The sequence below is a fragment of the Thunnus maccoyii genome, chromosome 4 (assembly GCF_910596095.1).
Source record: "Thunnus maccoyii chromosome 4, fThuMac1.1, whole genome shotgun sequence".
NCBI classification, from domain to species: domain Eukaryota; kingdom Metazoa; phylum Chordata; class Actinopteri; order Scombriformes; family Scombridae; genus Thunnus; species Thunnus maccoyii.
The window spans coordinates 31,609,108-31,633,086 of NC_056536.1; the positions used below are offsets into that span (position 1 = coordinate 31,609,108).

General features: G+C 40.6%; 2 protein-coding genes across 3 annotated transcripts in view; both read left to right on the top strand.

The window, feature by feature from the left end:
• Positions 1-643: 643 nt before the first annotated feature.
• Positions 644-20,438, top strand: abcd1 (ATP-binding cassette, sub-family D (ALD), member 1). Of its 2 annotated transcripts, none has more exons than XM_042410041.1 (17): positions 644-718; positions 2,649-2,874; positions 3,205-3,314; positions 3,948-4,105; positions 4,596-4,783; positions 5,231-5,405; positions 6,298-6,488; positions 6,670-6,850; positions 6,954-7,096; positions 7,461-7,659; positions 9,956-10,050; positions 12,473-12,618; positions 14,203-14,348; positions 15,283-15,367; positions 15,677-15,802; positions 16,403-16,490; positions 19,062-20,438. In XM_042410041.1, exons 2-17 carry the CDS (start codon positions 2,743-2,745, stop codon positions 19,194-19,196), a joined length of 2,298 nt encoding a protein of 765 aa, XP_042265975.1. In that variant the 5' UTR covers positions 644-718; positions 2,649-2,742; the 3' UTR covers positions 19,197-20,438. The 2 variants fall into 2 exon arrangements, with proteins under 2 accessions (XP_042265975.1, XP_042265974.1); XM_042410040.1 differs by having other exon boundaries at positions 657-1,177.
• Positions 20,439-23,018: 2,580 nt separating this feature from the next.
• plxnb3 (plexin B3) overlaps positions 23,019-23,979 on the top strand; it is an 88,511-nt gene continuing 87,550 nt past the window's right edge. The window contains exon 1 of the mRNA XM_042408795.1: positions 23,019-23,216. The gene's annotated coding sequence lies outside the window, so the exon portion shown is untranslated. The remainder of the gene's footprint in view (positions 23,217-23,979) is intronic.

Genomic DNA, 23,979 nt, shown 5'->3' on the forward strand with positions numbered 1-23,979 from the left:
GGACTGGAACCTTCGTCCTTATCATACATGTTCTAATGACTGGTTTATGCTCCAGGTTCCACGTGTCTGTTCTGAAACGGGAAAGTTAGCTTTTAGGTCTTGTAGCCCAAGCACCTGAAATAAACTTCAGCACACCCTGAGGCTTGATACACTTGAATCTCCTGTGCAATTTAAAGCCATGATCCTGAATCACTGCATTTCAAGTTGTAATTGTTTTAATTGATTTAATAGCCTAACTTTTACTAACTATTTACATATTTGTGTGTGTATGTTTTACGATCTTATTATTTATCGTGCTACTGTTAACTTGAAGTCATTGTAATGACAGCAACTCCAATGACTCTTGAGATTAAATAAAGGTTATTTATGAATGAAATACATTTTTGCACAGAAGGAGGACTGTGGATTTTGTCCCCCATCACTTCCATTGTAAGTGCGTTATGAAGGGATCTTCTAATGGTCAGTATGAACAGGAGGAATGATTACAGCAAGGAAAACATGTTTCAGTGTTTATTTGGGCTCCTGACTGTTGTTTTAAGACAGACTTGAAAAAAAATGTGAATCCAACCTTTAAGGTTGTCTTTAGGAGAACGAGAGTGTGTGTGTAGGAGAGGAAGAAAGGAAGGATGTTGTCAGTATTGGTACGCGGCCCGTCCTCTCAGGTAAACAAATGCAGAACTTTCTCCCGTCACCCGGCGACATTAAACACCACAAAACGGTACAAAGAATGAAATAAATCTACGGATCTAAGAGAGGAAACGTAAACTGTCACTACATGTGTGTCCCGGTCAGATATGGGATCATAATTAAGGAGACTAAACCGGAAACTTTGACCTCTTTTCATGTTCAGATCAGAAAAACAACAAAGTCCCAGTTCAGTTAGCGGTTAGCTTTAGCATAGCTCTGCTAGCCGCCGGGTTTTAAAACCCGGGTTACACTTTTAGCTCGGTTCGGGGTCAGCTTAGCGGGAACGGCAACCGGATCTGTAGTCGACAGATACTTTTAAATTTTTTATGTCGGACACAGCGAGTGACGGTAGCTCGGTGCTGCTAGCCGCTACACTGATATTTACGGTACAGTTACAAGCTAACGGTTACCGGAGCTAACCGGATCTGAAGTTTCTTCATCGCCACAGATTTTAATTCGGCTTTAACGGGTTTTACCAGCGTGTGATGAGGTGAGAGACTGATTCTGACTACAATATGTTTTTATAAAAGTGTTTCCAAAGGACGAAGAGGTCACATACAGGATATCCTGTACAGCTGCACTGTTACTGTAGTCTGTGAACTCCACTGACTGATTCCTCTGTGGGTTAGATAACGTTTATCAGAGTAAAGAGTCTCAAACCTGCAGAGAATGAAGAGACAGAAATATTATTGATCCCTCAGAGGACAATTAAAGCGTCAGCAGCAGAGAAAGAGACAGAAACAGTCGTGTAATTATACAGTTATTAAACTAGAGTTACTGCTTTCAGCGGCGGACTGAGAGGAAGTACTTGTACTTTACTCGAGTATTTCCATGTGATGCTACTTTCTACTTCCACTCCACTACATTTCAGAGGGAAATATAGTACTTTCTACTCCACTACATTTATTTGACAGCTTTAGTTAGTTTCCAGATGAAGATTTGACACAATGGATAATATAACAAGCTTTTAAAGTACGTCTTACAAAAAGCAGTGCGTAGTCGGGGTCACATTTCACATGTCTATGAGTTGTTAACAGCTCCACCAAATAGTGATTTTTCCCTCTAAACTTGTCACATGCTTTCATTTCAATAAATGTTCAAATGATCCAATATTTCAGCAAAAATCAAAGACTAGAGAAAAAGTCCAAGAACTGAAAACAGATTTGTGTATCAGAACTTTGTTTTTTCTTCTTTCCTCTCCCATTAATCATCTCACCACCCCTCAGATTTATCTGCTGACCCTTTGGAGGGGCCCGACCCCTAGGTTGGGAACCACTGGACTAAACTAGCTAACTGTATATAAAGTAGTGTAAACTAGCTCCACCTCCAGCAGCTACAACAGTAACATGCTGCTCTAACACTGATGCTTCACTATTAATAATCTAATGATGTCATATATAATAATATATCAGTCAGAGGGACCAAACCACTACTTTTACTGCAATACTTTAACTACATCAAGCTCATAATACTTATGTACTTAAAGGATCAGTGTGTAGGCTTTAGTGGCATCTAGCTGTGAGGTTGCAGATTGCAACCAACTGAAAATTGCTGTTATAATTTCCCATCGATCAGGTTTCTGTCATGTATGACAAACAGAAGCATTAAGTCATCACATGATGGAAGCAGCACATTTCTGGCATTTTTTTCTTGGAAAATTACTAAAGTGATTAATCCATTATCTAAAGTATTTGCTGAATAATTTTCATTTGACAAGTGTTGCAGCTCTACAAGTAAAACAACCAAGCTGATATTGACCTGAGGCTGATCAATACTGTATGTTTGAGGCTGATAACAATATGTGAATCTGATGGTGATGTAGTGGTGATACTGATCAGACCACATGTGCACTCACTGTGAAGATCAAATCGGATGATAGCAGATCAGTAATCTGTTGATTATTTTTACAATGAATGGAGTAGTAGTTAGTAGTTTAATTTAACGTTAAAATCTTCTCACAGCTCAGCAGGAAGAGGATCAACATGACGTCTCCGTGATCCTGTGACTCGCTGCTGTTTCTGTCCTCTGATTGGTGGAAGTCAGCCGTCCGTCAGCATGCAGCTGACCTATCAGAAGCTGCCGGCTCAGCTGAGGCGGAGCTCGCGGCTCAAGAGGCTGACGGCCGTGCTGCTCGCCGCCTACGCCGTCAAAAAACTGACGCCGTACGTCTGGAGGAGGATCATCCAGGTGAGGGGAACTCACACACACACACACACACACACACACACACACAAACACACATACACAACGTGCCACATAAATACACACACACACACAGCAGCAACATGGGGGGCGGTGTGGTGATGCCACTTTTGCTTCAAGGCACTTCATTGGCCAAACACACACATGCAAGTGCAGTTTCCTGTTGGATTATTTTGAACGCCGTATTGGATTGGTTGCATCACAATCAGCAAGATAATATAATAAAATAGTTGCCCCTAACGACGCAGCCGCCTGCACTGTTGTAACTTAGAGCTGATTTCAGTCTGACTCTGGGTGTGTTTGGGTGTTTTTCAGAGGAGCGCAGCAGGTAAACAGCTGGGCGGGGCTAACCTCCCTGAGGGCGTGGCCACTTCCTCCTCCAGCACTGTGGACAACTACAAAGAGAAGAAGAAGAGTGGCAGCAGGTGTGTGTGTGCGTGTGTGTGTGTGTCACAGCGTCAGGTTGTGAATATCAGAGTTTATTTTGATGCTGTTTTATACGAATCGCATCTGATTGGATAAATTAAAGTGTGTCACGCTGACTTCAGATTCACCTTAACGAGACGTATTGTGCTGAGCATCATTATGAAACAATTAAAATATAATAAAAAAAGACAAAAAACAACCTTCAGAGCATTCGACTGTCAGTCCAACAATGAGAAAACAAAATATTATTATTATTATTAATTAACTGCTGACACACTGATACTCACCTCCCATAACATAAATCATTTCATGTCGGGGTGACGACCTGGTTTAAGGTTATGATTAGATTATGATTATGGTTATTAGCTCCACTTTATGCCTCTCAAGTATCAGCTAGTCACAGACGTAACATCAGTTTCTCTTAAAGATCAGTAACACTGTCTGATGTTCTGAGTATGAACACGTGTGACTAAATATTTCTGATCAGGAGGTCGGTGCTCTGTTTCCTGCAGGAGGTGTTTATTTAAAAAGAAGATCTGCATCAAATCTGTCACAAAGACTCAATACAGCAGCTTGTCTGCACTGTGATAAACTCTGTGTGTGTGTGTGTGTGTGTGTGTGTGTGTGTTCAGGTCTCCATCAGTGAACAGGGAGTTTGTCCTCAGACTGTCTCGTCTGTTGAAGCTCTTGTTTCCACGGTTACTATGTCCAGAGGTGGGCCTGCTCGTCCTGCACTCTCTCACTCTGATGTCCAGAACCTTCCTGTCCATCTACGTCGCTGCGCTGGACGGTCAGTGTCTCTCTAATGTCCCTTTTATAGTTTATAATTTATAGGTCATGATTTAAAGTCGTGCCACTACAGGAGGGGAGAGATATACTCTGTAAAGTTTAGATATTGCTCCTCTATTTGTTCTCTTTTAATTATGATGTGTATCTTTATGAGGCCAGTAATGTATCTTGAGATATGAGTTCCTGTAGTAGAGACTGCAGCTGTAAATGCTGCAGAAAACACAAATCATTAAGGTCTAAATTAGCTTTAAGCTCCTTAAATCTCATTATTTTCTCCTTATCAATAAGAGTCTTCCAGCCTTCCAGTAGTGAATAATGATTTCTTCCATAATGGACATGAAGGCAACAGAGGACAGTATTGATCTTAATAAGCGTGATAGTGAAGTGTATCGTGCAGAGGACGTTAATAATCGATAGTATTGATCTTCCAGGTTTGATAGTGAAGTGTATCGTGCAGAGGATGTTAATAATCGATAGTATTGATCTTCCAGGTTTGATAGTGAAGTGTATCGTGCAGAAGGACCCGCAGGCCTTCGTGCTGCAGCTCTCTAAGTGGCTGCTCGTCGCTGTTCCCGCCACGTTCATCAACAGCGCCATCAGATTCCTGGAAGGTCAGCTGAGCCTCAGCTTCAGGAGCCGATTGGTCAACCACGCCTATGAGCTGTACTTCACCAACCAGGTAACACACACACACATACACACACACACAGACACAGACACATGACAGACACACTATGCTGAACTCATTTTGCTGTTTTTTTAAATACTGGTGTCAACACACTGACAGCACATTAAAGCTGCTCTCAGACCTGCTGCTCTAAACGATCTTCCTCAGTGGGAGCTGAAACATTTCTGTAGATCTGAACTGAAGTTTGTCAGATGAACATAAAGACCACGGCGGCAGCAGCAACATGTTTCACTAACACATTTATTATCTCTGTTCTCATCTCTGATGCTCAAAGATAATCAAATCACTTTAATGAACAATGAAATGCTGTGAAAGTGATTCTTCTCAGATCAGACCAGACCCTTGAACAACCTCAATAATAATCTATATTTAACATTTCCATGGATGAATATACTGTTACTGATGTGAAGACGTCATCCTGTTCTCTCTCTGTCTCAGACTTACTACCGCGTCAGTAACATGGACGGTCGTCTGTCCAATCCCGATCAGTCTCTCACTGAGGACATCGTCATGTTTTCGGCCTCCATCGCTCATCTTTATTCCAACTTAACCAAACCCATCCTGGACGTGGTCGTCACCTGCTACACCCTGCTGCGCACTGCCCACTCTAAAGGTCAGAGTGAGAGTCATAAAACTAGTTTGGACTGAGTGAGGACTGGTTTGTAGGTGCAGATGGTTTGGCCTCATAGTGAGAGTTTTAATCAGAATTTAGTTGAAGTTAAATTATATGTGTTAAACAGTCTCTTAAAGGGTAAGTTCACAAATATTTAAGTCTGTCTTAAATCAGCCGTCAGGTGTCCACATGAACAGTGAAAGAGGTTTCCCTCGCTGTAATCGTTCCTCCTGTTCGTCCTTTAAGGAGGAGAAACTGCTGAGGTTGTCAGGTGGTTTGATTGGTGCATATTATAGCAGTTAGGTATTATATTTCCTGGCTGCCTGTCAGAGTTCAGTTTGACATAAAATGTTCAGTACACCGACTGTAGAAAACATTCCAAAAATATATTATACAAACAATAATGACAGCACAAATACAGTCTCAATCTCGACAGGTCATGTTGTCTGAAGGGGAGATGGGAGCAGTCTGGAGGAACGAGGGGTCTAATGTGTTGCAGCGGTCCAGAACGGTTCAGTTCCCCACAAACGAAAATTCAGTTCCAGTCTCTCAATTCTCAGTCGATCAGTTATGTCAACAGAAATTAACCAAAACTCAAAATCTGGGTTTTACATCCCGTCCAACCGTCAGGATTTACTCAATCTGATGGAGAGACTGCAATGCTCCCTGCAGGAATAATCCACTTCAGGACAAACACCATCTCCTCAAAGCATCCTCACTTAACTCAGAGTTAAAGCCCGCCCACTGCTGGGTCTGTTAATCAGAATACTGTGGTCACCTGTATCAAAAGCTGCAGACAAATCCAGCAGTATGAGGCTGGAACTTCCACCTTTTAAACACCAGACTTCCTTGTGGATGAAGAGTGTGATGACTGTGATCTTCCTCCCTGCAGGAGCCAACACTACTTGGCCGTCAGTCATCGCCGGCCTGGTGGTGGCGCTCACTGCCAAAGTCCTGCGCTCCTGTTCGCCTCGATTCGGGAAGCTGGTGGCTGAAGAGGCTCGACGGAAAGGAGACCTGAGGTACATGCACTCCCGCATCATCGCCAACTCTGAGGAGATAGCGTTCTATGGAGGACACAAGGTAAACCTGACACGCCTGCCCCCTGGTGGACAAAAAATATATTAATGCAGCTTTAAAATACTTTAAATAACAATCAGAGTAAATAATATGAAGTTAGTTACAATCAAGGTTGAGTGTTTTATAATCAGTTATGTCCCTGTCTGTGATGTGACTGTTGAGTTTGGGTGTGTTTGATTCATAGGTGGAGATGGCCCAGCTGCAGAGGAGCTACATGTCTCTGTCCTCTCAGATTCATCAGATCCTGCTGAAACGACTCTGGTACGTCATGCTGGAGCAGTTCCTCATGAAGTACGTCTGGAGCGCCTCCGGCCTGGTGATGGTCGCCGTGCCCATAATCACAGCCACAGGATACTCTAAATATGGTAAAAACACACCCAGAATATACCAGATGTGGCAAACACACTGATCATTAAATGATACTGAGTGATTAAAGCTGTGCGACCTTTGACCCTGTGACATCATCAGACTCTGAGGAGGTGAAGCAGGCAGCCATGGTGATGAAGGAGGAGGAGCTGGTGAGCGAGAGGACGCAGGCCTTCACCACAGCCAGAAACCTGCTCAACGCCGGAGCCGACGCCGTAGAGAGAATCATGAGCTCCTACAAGGAGGTACAAACCCTCTGATTCTTCCTCTAAACCTCCTCCTCTTCCTCTTTCTTTTTTTCTGATGAATGTAGTGTTAAGATATACAGTATACAAGTATAAGGATATACAATTCCATTTTTATCCATAACATCAATTAAAATTTTATTCCTGCTGCTTATTTGCTGGTTGCAGCTTCTTTAAATGTGAGGATTTGATGTTTTTAAACTTCTGACTGAGATATGTACTGATCGGGACGTAATGCAGTAGAAAAATAAACTAGTTTTCTTGTCAGAAACATAAGTCTACAACAGTAAACGTCACTGAAATGATTAATAGAGTAAATACATCCCCTCCTCCTCCTCCTCCTCCTCCTCCTCCTCCTCTGCAGGTAACAGAGTTGGCAGGTTACACAAGTCGAGTCTCTGAGATGCTGGATGTGTTTGAAGATGTGAATCAGGGAATCTACCGTCGCTCTGCAGACAGAGAGGAGCAGTTAACAGCAGCAGCAGCAGCAGCAGGAGGAGCAGGAGCAGGAGGAGCAGTGGTGCAGCACGGGCAGAGAGTCTGCGGTCGACTGGAGATCAGAGGTAAAAACCTGAGACCACAAATCACCTCAAAAAAAAGTGTGAAGTACGTCGAGCGTTTCCACTGAAGCATCTAAAAGCTTTGTTCACTTGTCTTTAAACTCCAAAAGTCCAAACCGCTTCGTGCCCGAGGGACGCAATCTGCATGGAAACCAGTACCTGAACACGGACATCAAACACGCAATGTCAAGATAGAAATGAGTGTTTCTCTTTCATCTGTTCAGGATCAGCATCAATAAACCCGCTTTGAAATCAGAGATAAAAGACGCTCCTTTTAACTTAAGATCTGTTCAGAATCATCAAATTTCTGACTTTATCTCTGGCAAAAAGTTTTTACAGCTACATCCAGGCCTGCGAGGAAACCGGAAGTGTCAATAAGCAAATGCAAAACGTATTGATCCTCGCTGGCTGATATAGAACTGATCACATCAATGAAAATGTGTCATCCACATGGTTCTTATATCCCTGCAACCTCGACAATCTCCTCTATTCATTTACATATTATTATATATCATTAATTCATATGTGGAGATTTGCGCTGGTCTGAAAACATTACATTTATATTTTAAGTTTTTTATTTCCTTAAAAAGTCTCCTAGTACTGCTCACATGCAAAATGATGTTAGCCTAACTTGTCCTGAACAAACACTGTATGTCATGCCTGTGTGACACATACAGTTAATAATACACATTCAGATGTGCAGAAAGTGCCATGAGCCCATGAATGAAGGAAATTAAAAACCAGAAAAAACACACTGGGCTCAAAGGGCTGAATATTACTGGCTGATCTGACGCTCTTCTCACACATGGAATACAAAACACGCTGACCTCAACGGCTGCAGAGATTAGAATATTAATCCATTAATTCATCAACAGAAAATGAACATGCGACTTGAATACATCACCTTGGACTGTGGAACATTTTTCACTTTTTTATCATCTGACGTTTTATTAACAAAGCGATTAATCAAGAAAGTAATCGGCAGATTAATATTTAAAAAAAATACTGGCAGACGTGTCTTTCACTCAAATGTTTCTTGCAGCTTTATTGAGGCCTGACGGGACATTTACAGAAACAGACGCCGCGCTCTCGTGATGCTGGAGAACAGCTGTGGGTTTAAAAGTAAAACGATACGAGGCTGCATCACAGATGGATTTTAAAACTTAATCACGGTGAGTGCGAGGGACTCGTCACAGAAAGAGAGAGAGAGAGAGAGAGAATGCCATCGGACGTGTGTCGTAGAGGTCATCGTTCATTTTAGTTCAACTTTGATCACAGATTATGGAAAACAAATACACAGCAGAAAACATAACGCTCAAACTGAGTGAGTTTTGTGTGAAATGGTTCAGCTCTGACAGCTTTGATCATCAAAGGGTAACACACACCGTCGCCCTAGAAGAGCAGTAAATTCATCCGACTCTACTACAGCTGTGTTTTTATTGTTCTTCTATAATAAAATACTTTGAGCAGTCACTGATTTGTCAGCTGTCTGGTGAAGATATGACCCAGTCGTGGATTTACTGCTGATGACGTTTTGGTTGCTGCAGCGTTTTTAATATTTCAAGAGTAAAACATTTTAGGCTGAAGTTCAGATGCAGAGATTTATCTGGTGAGTATTTGGAGATCTCGTTAGTGTCGTGTGTATTCTTTGTGGACTGTTGTTCATGTTGTAGATTTTGTTAATGATGGATTTCACACTGATGAAGTTTTGGAGAACATTTGTATTTTTTATCATCTGTTCCTCTTACAACTGCTGAGTCCATCATAATTTACAAAGCAGCTGTTTGTTTTTTTTAATTTTCTAGATATCGACTGTGTTTTTTCAGTGAAGAGAATCTTAAACAGATCAGCAGTTTTTGATAGTGGTTATGTGTGTTTTATCAGAGGGTGTGACGTTGGCTGAGGCCTGGTTGCACTTCAGTTGATTTCACTTACTTGTTACTGAACATGTTATGATGACGGATCAGCTGACAGCAAAACAATCTGATTGCCGTGAATGTGTTTTTGGAGTGACGGTCTACGTCGTGTATCCTGTGTGGCGCTGAGAGAGCCAGCTTTGAGTTGATGTTGATCTCTGATATAAAAATCTTCAGACCTTCTTCTCGCTCAGCCTGTTATCAAGCCCGCAGGGTGTTTTTCTGATTGCAGATAAGAATCTCAGCGCTCCACCAGTGTTGAAGCCAGATAACACAGTTACTTCCTGGCTCAGCTCTGTGCTGTATCTTGATGCGTGTTGCCCTTCAGCTTTAGATTCTTACATCCCGTTCACATGTTGTTGTCCTCTTGGTTTTGTGTGCAGGTCAGGTAATCAGTGTAGAGAAGGGGATTCGCTGTGAGAACCTGCCAATCATCACGCCGACCGGAGACGTGGTGGTATCCAGCCTCAACATCCAGGTAACACACACACACACACACACACAGAGCAGTGCAGTGCAGTGGTGCAGTGTGTGTTGTTGACCACATGGTGTCAGTGTTGCTCCTCCAACAGTCTGTGTCCAGTTGAAGGTTACATGTCACTCTGGTACGGAGCATGCTCAGTGCTCTCACCTCCTTCTACAATCCTTTATCTCTTTTCCATCTCTCTCTCTCTGTCTTTAATCTCTTCTTCGGGGTCTCATTCTTTCCATCAGAGTTCCCTCCATCCATTCCTGACTGGGGTCAAAGGTCAGAGCAGAGCCTGCAGCTCATTAGCATTTACTGAAACACTGTGTGTGTGTGTGTGTGTATGTAGAGACACAATAGAGACCTTATAGAGAGTGAAATTCTTGTGGTTAAGTCTCAGAGAGGATGAGAGAGAGGAGCGCAGGAAGCAGAGAGAAGGAAAGATGACAGAAGAGGAAGAACATTGAGGGAAACAGAAACTCCTCTCTGTCGTCTGGTTTTTAACCTTTGACCTCTTCGCTCTGACAGATGCTCTGTGATTGGTCTGTTCTCTCTGACTGTCGTCACCTTCAGAGCGACTGAGGGCCGGTTCATCATCGGCTCTCAGTCGCTCAGAGTTTGAGTTAGTTATGTTATATGAGTTCTATGACAATACAAATATATAAGATAACTCATAACATGAGTCAATAAAAACTTTAGATTGAGCAGAGTTTGTTTTAAAAGTTTCTCTGTGCTTAAATCTCAGTTTAACACCTGAATGCACCTGCAGAATTTATGACATCACAACTAGTTTGGAGCCAATCCTGGTCCAGTATGCAACTTACTCAAGTGTGATGAGGAAACTTGAAGCCTCCAGTTCACAAACACTGAGAATGGACTTTACAGTGAAGGAGACATCTTGTGTTTGAAATCAACAGTATTTATATAATCATAGATTCTGGATTATTACATGAAGGAGAAGGGGAAGATGATGGTTTAAGGATTTTTTCACAAGGTTAGGGTTAGGAGTATTTTTATATATCTTTAAACATGTATGTAGGGGGTGTACAAAAGTTCCCTCCAGACATGTATTAAGACATGTGAAAATACTCTGCTTGAAACAATAATATTTGTCTGATATGGTTTTTCCACAAAAAAAATATTACAATAACCACATAAAATCCTTAAAATGGCATCTACTCCTTCTCCCTCATGAGACAATTTCAGAATTTATGAATATATTGTTCATTTTAAAAGTTGAACTACTGGACACTCTCAGTGTTTGTGCACTGGAGGCTTCAAGTTTCCACATCAAACTTGTGTTAGTTGCATACTGGACTTTGATTGTCTCCAAACTAGCCGTTGGCCTATGCTAGTAGGCCTGCCCCTTAAACTCAGATTTTCAATGAACTCACAGAAACTTTCCCCCTTCATATGAATATGGAAACGGCCTTTTAGTGTCAAACTCTGCACATACATCATTCTGCACAGCGAAGCTCAAACATCCAACTGACGGAACAATGAGCACATTTTTGTGTGGAGGGGGACTTTAAAGATCCCCTTCAGATATGTATTAAGACATATAAAAATACTCTGCTTGAAACAATAATGTTGGGCCGACGTGTCCAAACTTTTGACTGGTACTGTTATGTGAAAAAAGCTTACTAGTTTCAAAATCTGCACATCATTCTGCACAGTGACGCTCAAATATCCAACTGAAGTAACAAGAAGAAAAAACATTCTTGAGTGGAGGGGGACTTTGAATATTTTGCATTTAATTCACCCTTACTGGACCTGTGACACTGAAAACTTAATAAGTGGACAGTGTAGCAACATCTTGATCTTCACCCACCAATATACAACCACCTCTTATCATGTGATGGATTTTCAATGCGTTTTTTTCTAATTCATCATTTGATAACACCTGATCCATCTCCTTTCAACAATAGAACTAAATCATCAGCATATAGTGAGTGTTTGATTTCAACACCCGACCCGACGATATGAAGAGCTGCATTTCCATCAGTACGTTTAAAACCAAATTAAAAAGTCTGCTAAAAGCTGCTCAGCTCTGTAACCACTGACTCTACATTTTATCTCATGGTCTTCTCTTGAATGCAAATAATCTTGCTTTTAATTTGACAAGCATACATTATCATATACTATATATCACTATATATTAGTCAGTTCTAGTTGATATTGTGGGTGTATGTGATTTGCTATTGTGTGTAGCTTTGGATTTTGTATTATGTATCCTGTATTTGTTTGTTTTTTTCTTAGTACTGTTTGTTATTGAGCTGTTATATGTTTTAATTGTGACCTGCTGAAGGGACTGCAGAAGAAAATTAGCAATAAGCTAACTCTAAGCTAACTCCATAAAACAAGTGAATGTTGTGTTTTTGTCTTTGTGTAAGTAACTGTTGATATCTGTGGTCTCTCTGGCTGCGTGTTTCAGGTGGACGAGGGGATGAATGTGTTGATCACAGGTCCAAATGGATGTGGGAAGAGTTCTCTGTTCAGGATCCTCAGTGGACTGTGGCCTGTTTATGGAGGAGTCCTGTTCCGTCCAGAACCACAGCACATGTTCTACATCCCACAGAGGTACTACTACTACTACTACTACTACTACTACTACTACTAATGTTCTATCCAGAACCACGGCACATGTTCTACATCCCACAGAGGAAATACTGCTGCTACTGTTACTGCTACTACTGGTTCTAACCCACTAAGAGCTTTAAACACAAGTAAAAGCACTTTAAAATCAATTCTAACAGAAACTTGGAGCTAGTACAAAGAAGCTAATACTGCAGTAATATGCTCTCTCTTGTGTTTGTCTTAGTTAGGAGCCTGGCAGCTGAATTTTAGGGAGACCTGTGAAAAGAGCATTGCAGTAGTTAAGTTGACGAGATATAAAAGCATGAATTCGTTTTTCTGCATCTTTCAAATTTTAAAAAACAGACGTGCCTTTGCAATATTCCTAAGACTAAAAAAAGCAGTTTTGATCACCTTGTTTCTATGATGTTTAAAATTCAAATCAGACTCTAAGTTCACTCCGAGGCTTGATACTTCCGATTTGACCAGAGTGGCCAGATTACTGAGTTACTCAAACAGCATACCTCTTTCGGCTTTTTGGCTGACCAAAAGAATTTCCGTCTTGTCTTGGTTCATCTGAAAAAGTTATTGCTCATCAATTTATTGATTGTTGACAAGCAGTTAATCAGGGAGCTCAGGGCGTTTGAATCATTTGGTTCAACTGAAATGTATATTTGTGTATCATCAGCATAGCTATGGAAATTCACATTGTAATCTCTGATAATATCACCTAATTGTTGCATATATAAGGAAAAAAGCAGGGGGACCAGGCAACCGCCTTGTGCAACACCACAGGACACATCATACTTCTATGAAATATGTTCTCTGAGACTAATGTAGAATTTTCTACAGGTAATGTAGGAGCGAAATCAGTCAAGCACCGAACCGGAGAGACCAACCTAGTTTTTGAGACGAGGTAGAAGAATGTCACAGTCAATTGTATCAAATTGTGTCTGCACTCAAAACTAAAAGAACTAGAACTGACACCATGTTTTTATCAGTGCTGAGTCTTAAATCATTCATTATTTTGGTAAGAGCAGTTTCTGTGCTCTGGTTGGCACATAAGCCAAACTGAAGTTTTTCTATGCCATTAATAACATTGATAAAATGAGCAACTTGATTATAAACTACTTTTTGAAGAGTTCTGCTGATGAAGTGTAGATTGAATATGGATCTGTAGTCATTCAGGACTCCAGGTTTGATCTCTTCAATAGTGGCTTTACAACAGCTGTTTTTGCAGGAATCAAGAAAAATTCCAATCTCCAGAGATGTATTAATAATATGTGTAGCGGAGTTAGCGGTACTATCAAGGACCCGTTTAATAGGGGCTGTGGGGATAGGGTCAAGATATACTACAAGTTACAGTCTTCGGAGACAGAAATGTTTGAGAATGTCTGCATGGTTACATTCCTTCTGCAGATTTGTCTAAAAAAGGTCACTAGTGTCTTTAACAATAGAGGCTCTGATAGTTAAAATTTTACCGAAAGTGGCGCTCATTGCGGCTAAACATAAGATGCTGTTTGCTGAATGTCTTCAGATACTAGACTTTTTATATCCAGTAGTAGTGATTTAGCACTTTGTACTGTACAGGCCCTACATGTCAGAGGGGACCCTCAGAGACCAGGTGATCTATCCAGACTCAGTGGAGGAGATGGTTGAGAGAGGAATGAGAGATTCAGACCTAGAGGAGATCCTTCGCACAGTCCACCTGCTCTACATCCTGGACAGAGAAGGAGGTTAGTGGGTGTGTGTATGTGTTTTTGTTTTCAGGATTAATCAGGATAAAGGTGTATCAACAGCTGATATGTAGGTAAACAGTCTCAGCATATTTTTAGAGGACAGGTTCACAGTTTTCCAAGTGTGTTTTAAACAGCAGTCAGGTGTCCATATGAACAGTGAAAGAGGTTTTCCTCGCTGTAATCATTCCTCCTGTTCATACTGGATATTAAAAGATCCTTCAAATGTGCTTTCAATGTAAATGATGGAGGCCAAAATCCACAGTGTGTCCACACAGTCATTTAAAAGTCTCTGTGAAGCTTATATTCAGCTTCAGCAGTCTGAGTTAGTCATATCAAGTGGATATCTGACACATTTACAGTCTTTTTAGCATCAAATTCCCTCTTTGTGTTTCCTCGGACAGTGTTTCCCTGTTGAGCTGCAGGTGGAAGTATAGTAACAAAAAGAGGGACTTTGCCACTAAAAAGACTGTAATGTTGAAAGATATCTACTTGATTTGACTCATTTGGACGCTGAAGCTTCAAATTAGCTTCAGAACTTTTAAACATGTTTTTTGCACAGAAAGAGGACTGTGGATTTTGTCCCCCATCACTTACATTGTAAGTGTATCATGAAGGGATCTTCTAATGGTCAGTATGAACAGGAGGAATGATTATGGCAAGAAAAACCCATTTCAATTTGGGTTCCTGACTATTGTTTTAAGACAGACTTGAAAAATTGTGAACCCGTCTTTTTCATGGTGCCAATTTGCCAAAAATGTAAACAAATACAGGCTAAAAACAGAGCTTAGCCCACAGACAACTGACTTAAAGGGAGGGTGTTGGGGGGCCACAATGTCAGACTTTGAAAACCTTTGATACAAACTATCAGCAGGTTGCACAAGTTTACAGAGTGAATATAATAATTCTGTCTCTCTTTCTGTCGGTTTGTCAGGTTGGGAGTCAGTCAGTGACTGGAAGGACGTTCTGTCTGGAGGAGAGAAGCAGAGGATGGGGATGGCTCGCATGTTCTACCACCGGTAACTCTTACTAACTGTTAACTGTTACATATTTTAGTATGATATCTAATAGTTCCAGTTTGGATGATTCCCTGTCTGCAAAATACCTAGATTCATTAAGCTCAGACAATAACAAACCTGTTCAAATCAAAGCTTTTATCTCTCACTGTTTTTCCTAATTAAAGATCAATAGAAAACATATCAATAGCAGCTTCTGTGATAGCAGCCTGACCATCTTTCAGGCTGTAACCTCTGACAGTCTCTCTCTCTCTCTCTCTCTCTCTCTCTCTCTCGCTGTGTCTCTGTGTTTTTCGTATGTCTCTCGCCCAGCCCCAGGTACGCTCTGTTGGATGAGTGTACGAGTGCTGTCAGCATCGACGTGGAGGGAAACATCTTCCAAGCTGCAAAGGATGCTGGGATAGCCCTGCTGTCAATCACCCACAGACCCTCCCTTTGGTCAGAACACACACACACACACACACACATTTGTTATTGACATAATGTGTTCCCTATCCCCTGACCCTAAACTGACCCTAAACCTGATTCTGACCTTAAAACCAAGTCTGAACCCTCAAACTGCCCTTTAAAGGTGTCAGACAGTGAGGACCAACCTAAATCTCCTTACTTTACAAACATGTCCTCTTTCCCAAGGTCTAATACTAAAATTGGTCCTCACACAGACAGATGTACACATAAAGTAACACAAATTAAATGTAACATTTAATTTTTGCTTATCACCGTCATATATTTAATACATTTCATTTCAATATTTAATTTCAAGTTTTATATCCCATTTCAAAACTTTTTTTCATTTAATTTTAGCACTACATTGTTTATTTCATTATTATTATTATTATCTTACTCATGTTCTATTTTATTCTTCTTTGTATACTGCATACTTGGCTAATAAACAGATTCTGATTCTGACACTGAATCAGATGAAGCAGTTTCATTTTCAGCCTGCAGAGGGCAGCAGAGCTCTGACTGCTTTGAGCTGCCACACCCTGATGCTGATATTACTGTCTTCTTCTCCTCTTATCTCCTCCTCTCTAACAGGAAGTACCACTCTCACCTCCTGCAGTTTGATGGAGAAGGCGGTTGGCGTTTTGAACCTCTAGATGCGTCCACTCGTCTGTCTCTGCAGGTCTTTCTCTTCTTCCTCTTCTTCTTCTTCTTCACCTCATCCTCATTTCAGATTAGAGTTACTGTTGATGTTCAACAGTAGTAGAAGAAGGGTTAACCGTCCTAAATGTTGATGTCCATCAGTAGTATAAGACGAGTTAACTGTCCTAAATGTTGATGGTCATCAGTAGTAGAAGAGTTAATTGTCCTAAATGTTCATGTCCATCAGTAGTAGAAGAAGAGTTAACTGTCCTAAATGTTGATGTCCATCAGTAGTAGAAGAAGAGGTAACTGTCCTAAATGTTGATGTCCATCAGTAGTAGAAGAGTTAACTGTCCTAAATGTTGATGTCCATCAGTAGTAGAAGAGTTAACTGTCCTAAATGTTGATGTTCTGATGTTCATCAGTAGTAGAAGAAGAGTAAACCATCCTAAATGTTGATGTTCATCAGTAGTAGAAGAAGAGTTAACTGTCCTAAATGTTGATGTCCATCCATAGAAGAAAAGTTAACTGTCCTAAATGTTGATGTTCATCAGTAGTAGAAGAGTAAACCATCCTAAATGTTGATGTCCATCAGTAGTAGAAGAGTTAACTGTCCTAAATGTTGATGTCCATCAGTAGTAGAAGAAGAGTTAACTGTCCTAAATGTTGATGTCCATCCATAGAAGAAAAGTTAACTGTCCTAAATGTTGATGTTCATCAGTAGTAGAAGAAGAGTTAACTGTCCTAAATGTTGATGGTCATCAGTAGTAGAAGAAGAGTTAACTGTCCTAAATGTTGATGTCCATCAGTAGTAGAAGAAGAGTTAACTGTCCTAAATGTTGATGTCCATCCATAGAAGAAAAGTTAACTGTCCTAAATGTTGATGTTCATCAGTAGTAGAAGAAGAGTTAACTGTCCTAAATGTTGATGGTCATCAGTAGTAGAAGAAGAGTTAACTGTCCTAAATGTTGATGTTCATCAGTAGTTGAAGAAGAGTTAACTGTCCTAAATGTTGATGTCCATCAGTAGTAGAAGAAGAGTTAACTGTCCTAAATGTTGATGGTCATCAGTAGTGGTAGAAGAGTTAACCGTCCTAAATGTTGATGTCCATCAGTAGTAGAAGAAGAGTTAACTGTCCTAAATGTTGATGTCCATCAGTAGTAGAAGAAGAGTAAACCATCCTAAATGTTGATGTTCATCAGTAGTAGAAGAAGAGTTAACTGTCCTGAATGTTGATGGTCATCAGTAGTAGAAGAAGAGTTAACTGTCCTAAATGTTGATGTCCATCAGTAGTAGAAGAAGAGTTAACTGTCCTAAATGTTGATGTCCATCAGTAGTAGAAGAAGAGTAAACCATCCTAAATGTTGATGTCCATCAGTAGTAGAAGAAGAGTTAACTGTCCTGAATGTTGATGGTCATCAGTAGTAGAAGAAGAGTTAACTGTCCTAAATGTTGATGTCCATCAGTAGTAGAAGAAGAGTTAACTGTCCTAAATGTTGATGGTCATCAGTAGTAGAAGAAGAGTTAACTGTCCTAAATGTTGATGTCCATCAGTAGTAGAAGAAGAGTTAACTGTCCTAAATGTTGATGTCCATCAGTAGTAGAAGAAGAGTTAACTGTCCTAAATGTTGATGTCCATCAGTAGTAGAAGAAGAGTTAACTGTCCTGAATGTTGATGGTCATCAGTAGTAGAAGAAGAGTTAACTGTCCTAAATGTTGATGGTCATCAGTAGTAGAAGAAGAGTTAACTGTCCTAAATGTTGATGTCCATCAGTAGTAGAAGAAGAGTTGACTGTCCTAAATGTTGATATCCATCAGTAGTAGAAGAAGAGTTAACTGTCCTAAATGTTGATGTCCATCAGTAGTAGAAGAAGAGTTGACTGTCCTAAATGTTGATGTCCATCAGTAGTAGAAGAAGAGTTAACTGTCCTAAATGTTGGACCTGTGCAAACCTACATGAAAAGAAATTTCAAAATAAAAGAAGTAATCTGAAAGTGAGGACAGTGAGAATATAACTATATATTTTTATGTCTATAAATAGTCATGTGACTCCCCCAATGTCACCTTCAGTACAAACTAGAGCTGAATCGATCAGCTGATTGATTGATAACTCGATTAATCAATTCATATGGTTGGAACATTTCCAGCCCAGCATAACTCGTCTTCTTTTTCTTTGTGTCATGTGATCATATTTTGAAGGTCTGTTGGACGGACAGAACATGACATTTGATGACATCACAGAGGGCTTTAGGAAATTCTGATGGACTTTTTTTAGACTGAAAGATTAATCGATTAAAAGAGAAAAATCCTGGTCAGATCCATCAGTAACGGTTATTGCATCAGCAAAAACTAAAAACTGATCAAACCAATCAGGTGGACATCCTGACAGACAGTAAAACTACAGAGGTCATCTTTTCTGCAGTAGAGGCTGTGGTAACCATGGTAACCACGGAAACCATGGTTACCATCAGCACCACTACAGCACGCCTCCGGCACATCGTGTGTGTGTGTTTGTGTGTGTGTGTGTGTGTGTGTGTGTGTGTGTGTGTTTCAGTTATACATGTTTAACATCGACGGAACATTTGAAACCTGATTGTGTTTCGTCTCTCAGGAGGAGAAACAGCGCCTGGAGAATCAGCTGTCGGGGATCCCAAAGATGCAGCAGCGTCTGGCAGAGCTGTGTGTCCTCCTGGGGGAGAGAGAGGGAGAGAGGGAGGAGGAGGAGGAGGAGGAGGAAGACAAATGAAGAGGAGTCACTCTCCTGAGTTTAACTCTGATACTCTCAACTCTGTTTTTACCGGTTACCACGGAGACACTCTCTCAGCAGGCTTGTCATGTGACTGAAACTGATGTTAAACTTCAGTTTTCTGTAAAACTGTGAGGATAATTTTTAGTTTTTAACCCTTTGAAGTCTGAAGCCACAGTATTCCCCCTTCAGTGTCTCTGGTGAACATCATGTTTAAAGGAACAGTTCAACTTTTTTTTTCTTTCTCTTTTCTCAGATGTTCAGATATCAATCTCATGTCAGTGTGCGGTTAGCCTAGCTTAGCATAAAGACTGGAAACAGCTAGTCCGGCTCTGATTAACATGTCATGTCTTGTTAGTTTAATCCAAACTCAAACTGAAGTGCAGAAACACAGTTTGTAGTTTCAGGGAGAGTTCTGTACTGGAACTATTTCCTGACAAACAACATCGTATCCATCCGCCCAGTAACTCTGTGCAACGTCTTCAGTGTTTGCCTGGAAACCAGGAAGTAACTGTTCTGTGTGTGTGTTGAAAATCTGCACACATGTTCACAAAAAACAGAATCCAGAACATTTATCAAACCTATCCATCCAAAAGTTCTCAGAGTGACACTTTTAGGAGTAAAAATATGTTCATTAATTTAGTAAATCACTTCTGTCTATGCTGATATTTATTAGAGCTGCAGGTCAGGCAGGGTTAGAGTTAATTAGGGTTATATATTCAGAGAGATGGGAGATGTTTTAGGGACACTTGATGACAATAAACTTGTTGAAAGATCATTTTAGGGATAATCCTGCCAGAATAACTTCAACTTTAAAACTCCAAGTTTATCATGAAGAAGTTTACTGAAGTTAGAAGTGCAGTTGGACAGTTACATACTCTTCATGCATCACAGTCAGACAGTTTTCAGCACTATCGCTACACACTACATGCTACATGCTACGAGCTACGTGCTACGTGCTACATGCTGCACCATTACAGGCTGGAAAACACTGTGATTGGAGACAAATTACATAATATTTACATAAAGGCTACATACATTTATTTGCTTTTAGTTGCTGTTTACAATCCAGATTTAATTCATATTAACCTGTGTAAGTTATTAACATACACACATTAAATCTACACCGAATAAAGTGGTGATATTTTGCACATTCTGTTACGGCTACAGCTAATGATTATTGTTACTGATTATTCTGTTGATTATTTTCTAGATTAATTGATTAGTCATTTGGTCTATAAAATGTCTGAAAATGTCTGGTTTTGTCCACAACCCAAAGATATTCAGTTTACTGTCAGTGAAGATTAAAGAAACCAGAAAATATTCACATTTGAGAAGCTGGAATCACAAGACTTGGATTTTTTTCTTCAAAAAAAAAAAAAAAAAAAAAGACTCAAAGTGATTTTCTGTTGAACTAATTGACTCGTTGCAGCTTTATATTTTACAGCTTTTAAATATTTCAGAGAGAAACTATCAGAGAACTCATGACATCTGCTTTGCAGCTCTTAGTGTGTTAACAGCAACGTTCATTTAATTTCAACATCTTTATTGTCCAACATAAAAATGCAAAAACATAAAACATGTATTAATTAAACACAATCGGACCATTGAAGTCATTAAAAAAGCTGCTGTCATGCACACATTTCAGAATAAAAGCAAAGAGAACAGCAGCCAGAAGAATAAAGATGATAAAAAATAAAGTTTTAAGCTGTGAGGAGTTTGTAATGTTTTAGAATGAAAAGAACTTTTTGCACGAGAGAAATGAACAAGTTCCGGACTGAAATGAAAAATTTATGAACTTTTATTTCACAGCTGTTGTCAATCAGATTAATTTGTCTTTTTAACGTCACACATGAGAGTCTGATTCGTTACTGTTTCTCATGTTTTTGTATCAGAGAGGGTGAAGCTGATCAGACAGTCGAGGGTGTTTTGAAGGGTTAACAGGTCTGATACCTGCTGGAGGAGTTCGCTGAATGTTTGATCTGTGTTCAACTGTTTGTGAGTCAACTTCCTGTTTAAAACCACAGAGACTGAAAACACGCTGCGTTCCGAATCACATCATACTTCTATTTTTTACTTATAGCATGTACTGCGGATGCCCAACCCAGTACGGACTGTTGCATGCAGCGTGCATACAGTTGGGACATATAACTTCATCTCTCGTTGCGGCTTCTGTCGTTGGAACTGGTTTCTCTGATTGGTCCGTTCACTCTCGGCGGCTCAGTTGGTGTGACATAATTGCCGCTGCGCAGAGGATTGTGGGTCAGAATAGACAGAGAAGCTGCCACAATGCAAAATGTGCCCAAATGTAGCAGGACGTCATGGTACTTTTGGTGCACTGTGTATTGGGACGTACTAAATCTTTTTCCGGCATAGTATGGTAGTATGGGTATTGGAACGCACCCCGGATCCTGCTGAGAGAAAATATCCAATCAGAATCAGAGAATCAGATTCAGTCACATGACTCAGACTCAACCTGTCAGTCAGAGGTCAGGGGTCAGAGGTCATGACTGTGACAGACTGAGGATGTTTGTTTTTTGATCTTTTTTAATTGTGCCAATTTGAATCTTGTATTGTTTGTACGATCTGATGTTTTTACTGAATCTTTATCTGATAGAAATTATATTATATTATGAGCTATAATACTTCTAATCAATCAGCAGCCCAGCTGATCAGTTAATCAATACATCTGCTGCTGCAAATTTTCAATGAATGAACTATTTTAGAGGAAACTGTTGAATGTTTTATACAGTGCAATGATGATAATGATGATGATGATGGTGTGTCATGTCAGAGGATGATGAAGATGATGTCCTGAACTTTATTCAATAGAAAATAAAATAAATAATCATATTGATGACCTGATGTTTGTTTGATTGACAGGAGAAGAAACAGGAAACACGTCAGAATAAAAACATATATCTTTACACATAAAATGATTTTTTCTTTCCTTTTTCTTTTGTTGTGTTTGTGTAAAGAGATTTTATATCAGCTGTATTCAGTTTAGCCTGTTAAGAAGCACAAAACACAATAAAATGCATGTTTTTCAGTTGGAGATACAGAAAGTTGCTGCATGCAGAACTATATGTTAGTAAAACAGGTTTTTAGAAGATTTAAAGGACGTTACAGGAGGCTTTTTATCAAGTGTGCCTTAAAAAAGCTCAAATGAAACATGTTCTTCTTGCTGTAATCATTCCTCCTGTTCATACTGACCATTAGAAGATCCCTTCATAATACACTTATAATGGAAGTGATGGGGGACAAAATCCACAGTCCTCCTTCTGTGCAAAAAATGTTTTTAAAAGTTTATCTGAAGCTAATATGAAGCTTCAGCGTCCAAATGAGTCAAATCAAGTAGATATCTTTCAATGTTACAGTCTTTTTAGTGCCAAAGTTCCTCTTTTTGTTACTAAACTTCCACCTGCAGCTCAACAGGGAAACACTGTCCGAGGAAACACAAAGAGGGAATTTGATGCTAAAAAGACTGTAAATGTGTCAGATATCCCCTTGATATGACTAACTCAGACTGCTGAAGCTGAATATAAACTTCACAGAGACTTTGAAATGACTGTGTGGACACACTGTGGATTTTATCCTCCATCACTGACAATGAAAACACATTTGAAGGATCTTTTAATATCCAGTATGAACAGGAGGAATGATTACAGCGAGGAAAACCTCTTTCACTGACTGACACACTTGGAAGAATTATGAACCTGTCCTTTAAAGCTCATTTACCAAAAGGTGACATGACGGACTGGACTGGTAACCTGTGAGCTTGGCACTGACTCTGCTGCAGGTTGTCGGTTCTATTCCCTGCAGAAGAGCCAGGCAGTCCCTCCGCAGCTGAGGAGCGTCAGAAAAGCCTCCCGGCGCAGCGCGGGGCGGGGCGGGGTCACTGTCGGACCTGTTGTGCGGCTCTCGGTGCGGATCGTGAAGGTTTCTCTCTTGCGGGTTTTGTGGAAGTTTCTCCGGGTTGTTTGGACTCTGGCGGACCGCAGAGGAGCCCGCTGAGCTCAGGTGAGTCTGACCCGGATCACATTGCTCCTTTTTTTTTTTTTTTTCACGGCTCCAACTTGTCCCAAGCAGCAGCTGCTGCAGGAAGGAAGGAGCGTGTGTGTGTGTGTGTGTGAGAGAGAGAGAGAGAGTCAGGCGTGTCTGACAGCGCCGAGCCAGACTCCGTCCAGAAATCTGACAGTTTTAAACCTCCTGGCTTTTCCTTCGAGTATTAAATCTAAGAGAAGCGACTGAAGGTGTGTTCAGGAACATCAGGAGAGACTCTTCAATCCGGCTCACACAGTTGAATTATATGTCAGTTTGTCAGTGTCGGTTTACCTTGTTTTAAATCTCAGAGCTGTTTAAATGCACAGCGGTGGAGGCTGCAAAGCGGCAAGTTTTAAAGTTGAGATTTTTTTTAATGGTGTCTGGTTAGGCGGGTTGTGCGCGAGCCGAATTTAACAGCAGAGACCGGAGATATAAATCAGGTCTTCAGCTGAGTTTTGCACGTTTTGTTTCTGAACTGAACGCTGAAAATGTTTTTATTACTATTAATGTCTTTCTATGTATATGTGTGTGTGTGTGTGTGTGTGTGTGTGTGTGTGTGTGTGTGTGCGTGTGCGTGTGCGTGCGTGCCGGGTGTTCCCAGCCTGTCCTGTCCTGGCACGGCAAGGCTCAGCCCGCAGCCGCATACTGAATAGCTGACATTCCTACACACACACACACACACACACACACACACACACACACACACACACACACACACACACGCTGTTGCTGTAGTGTT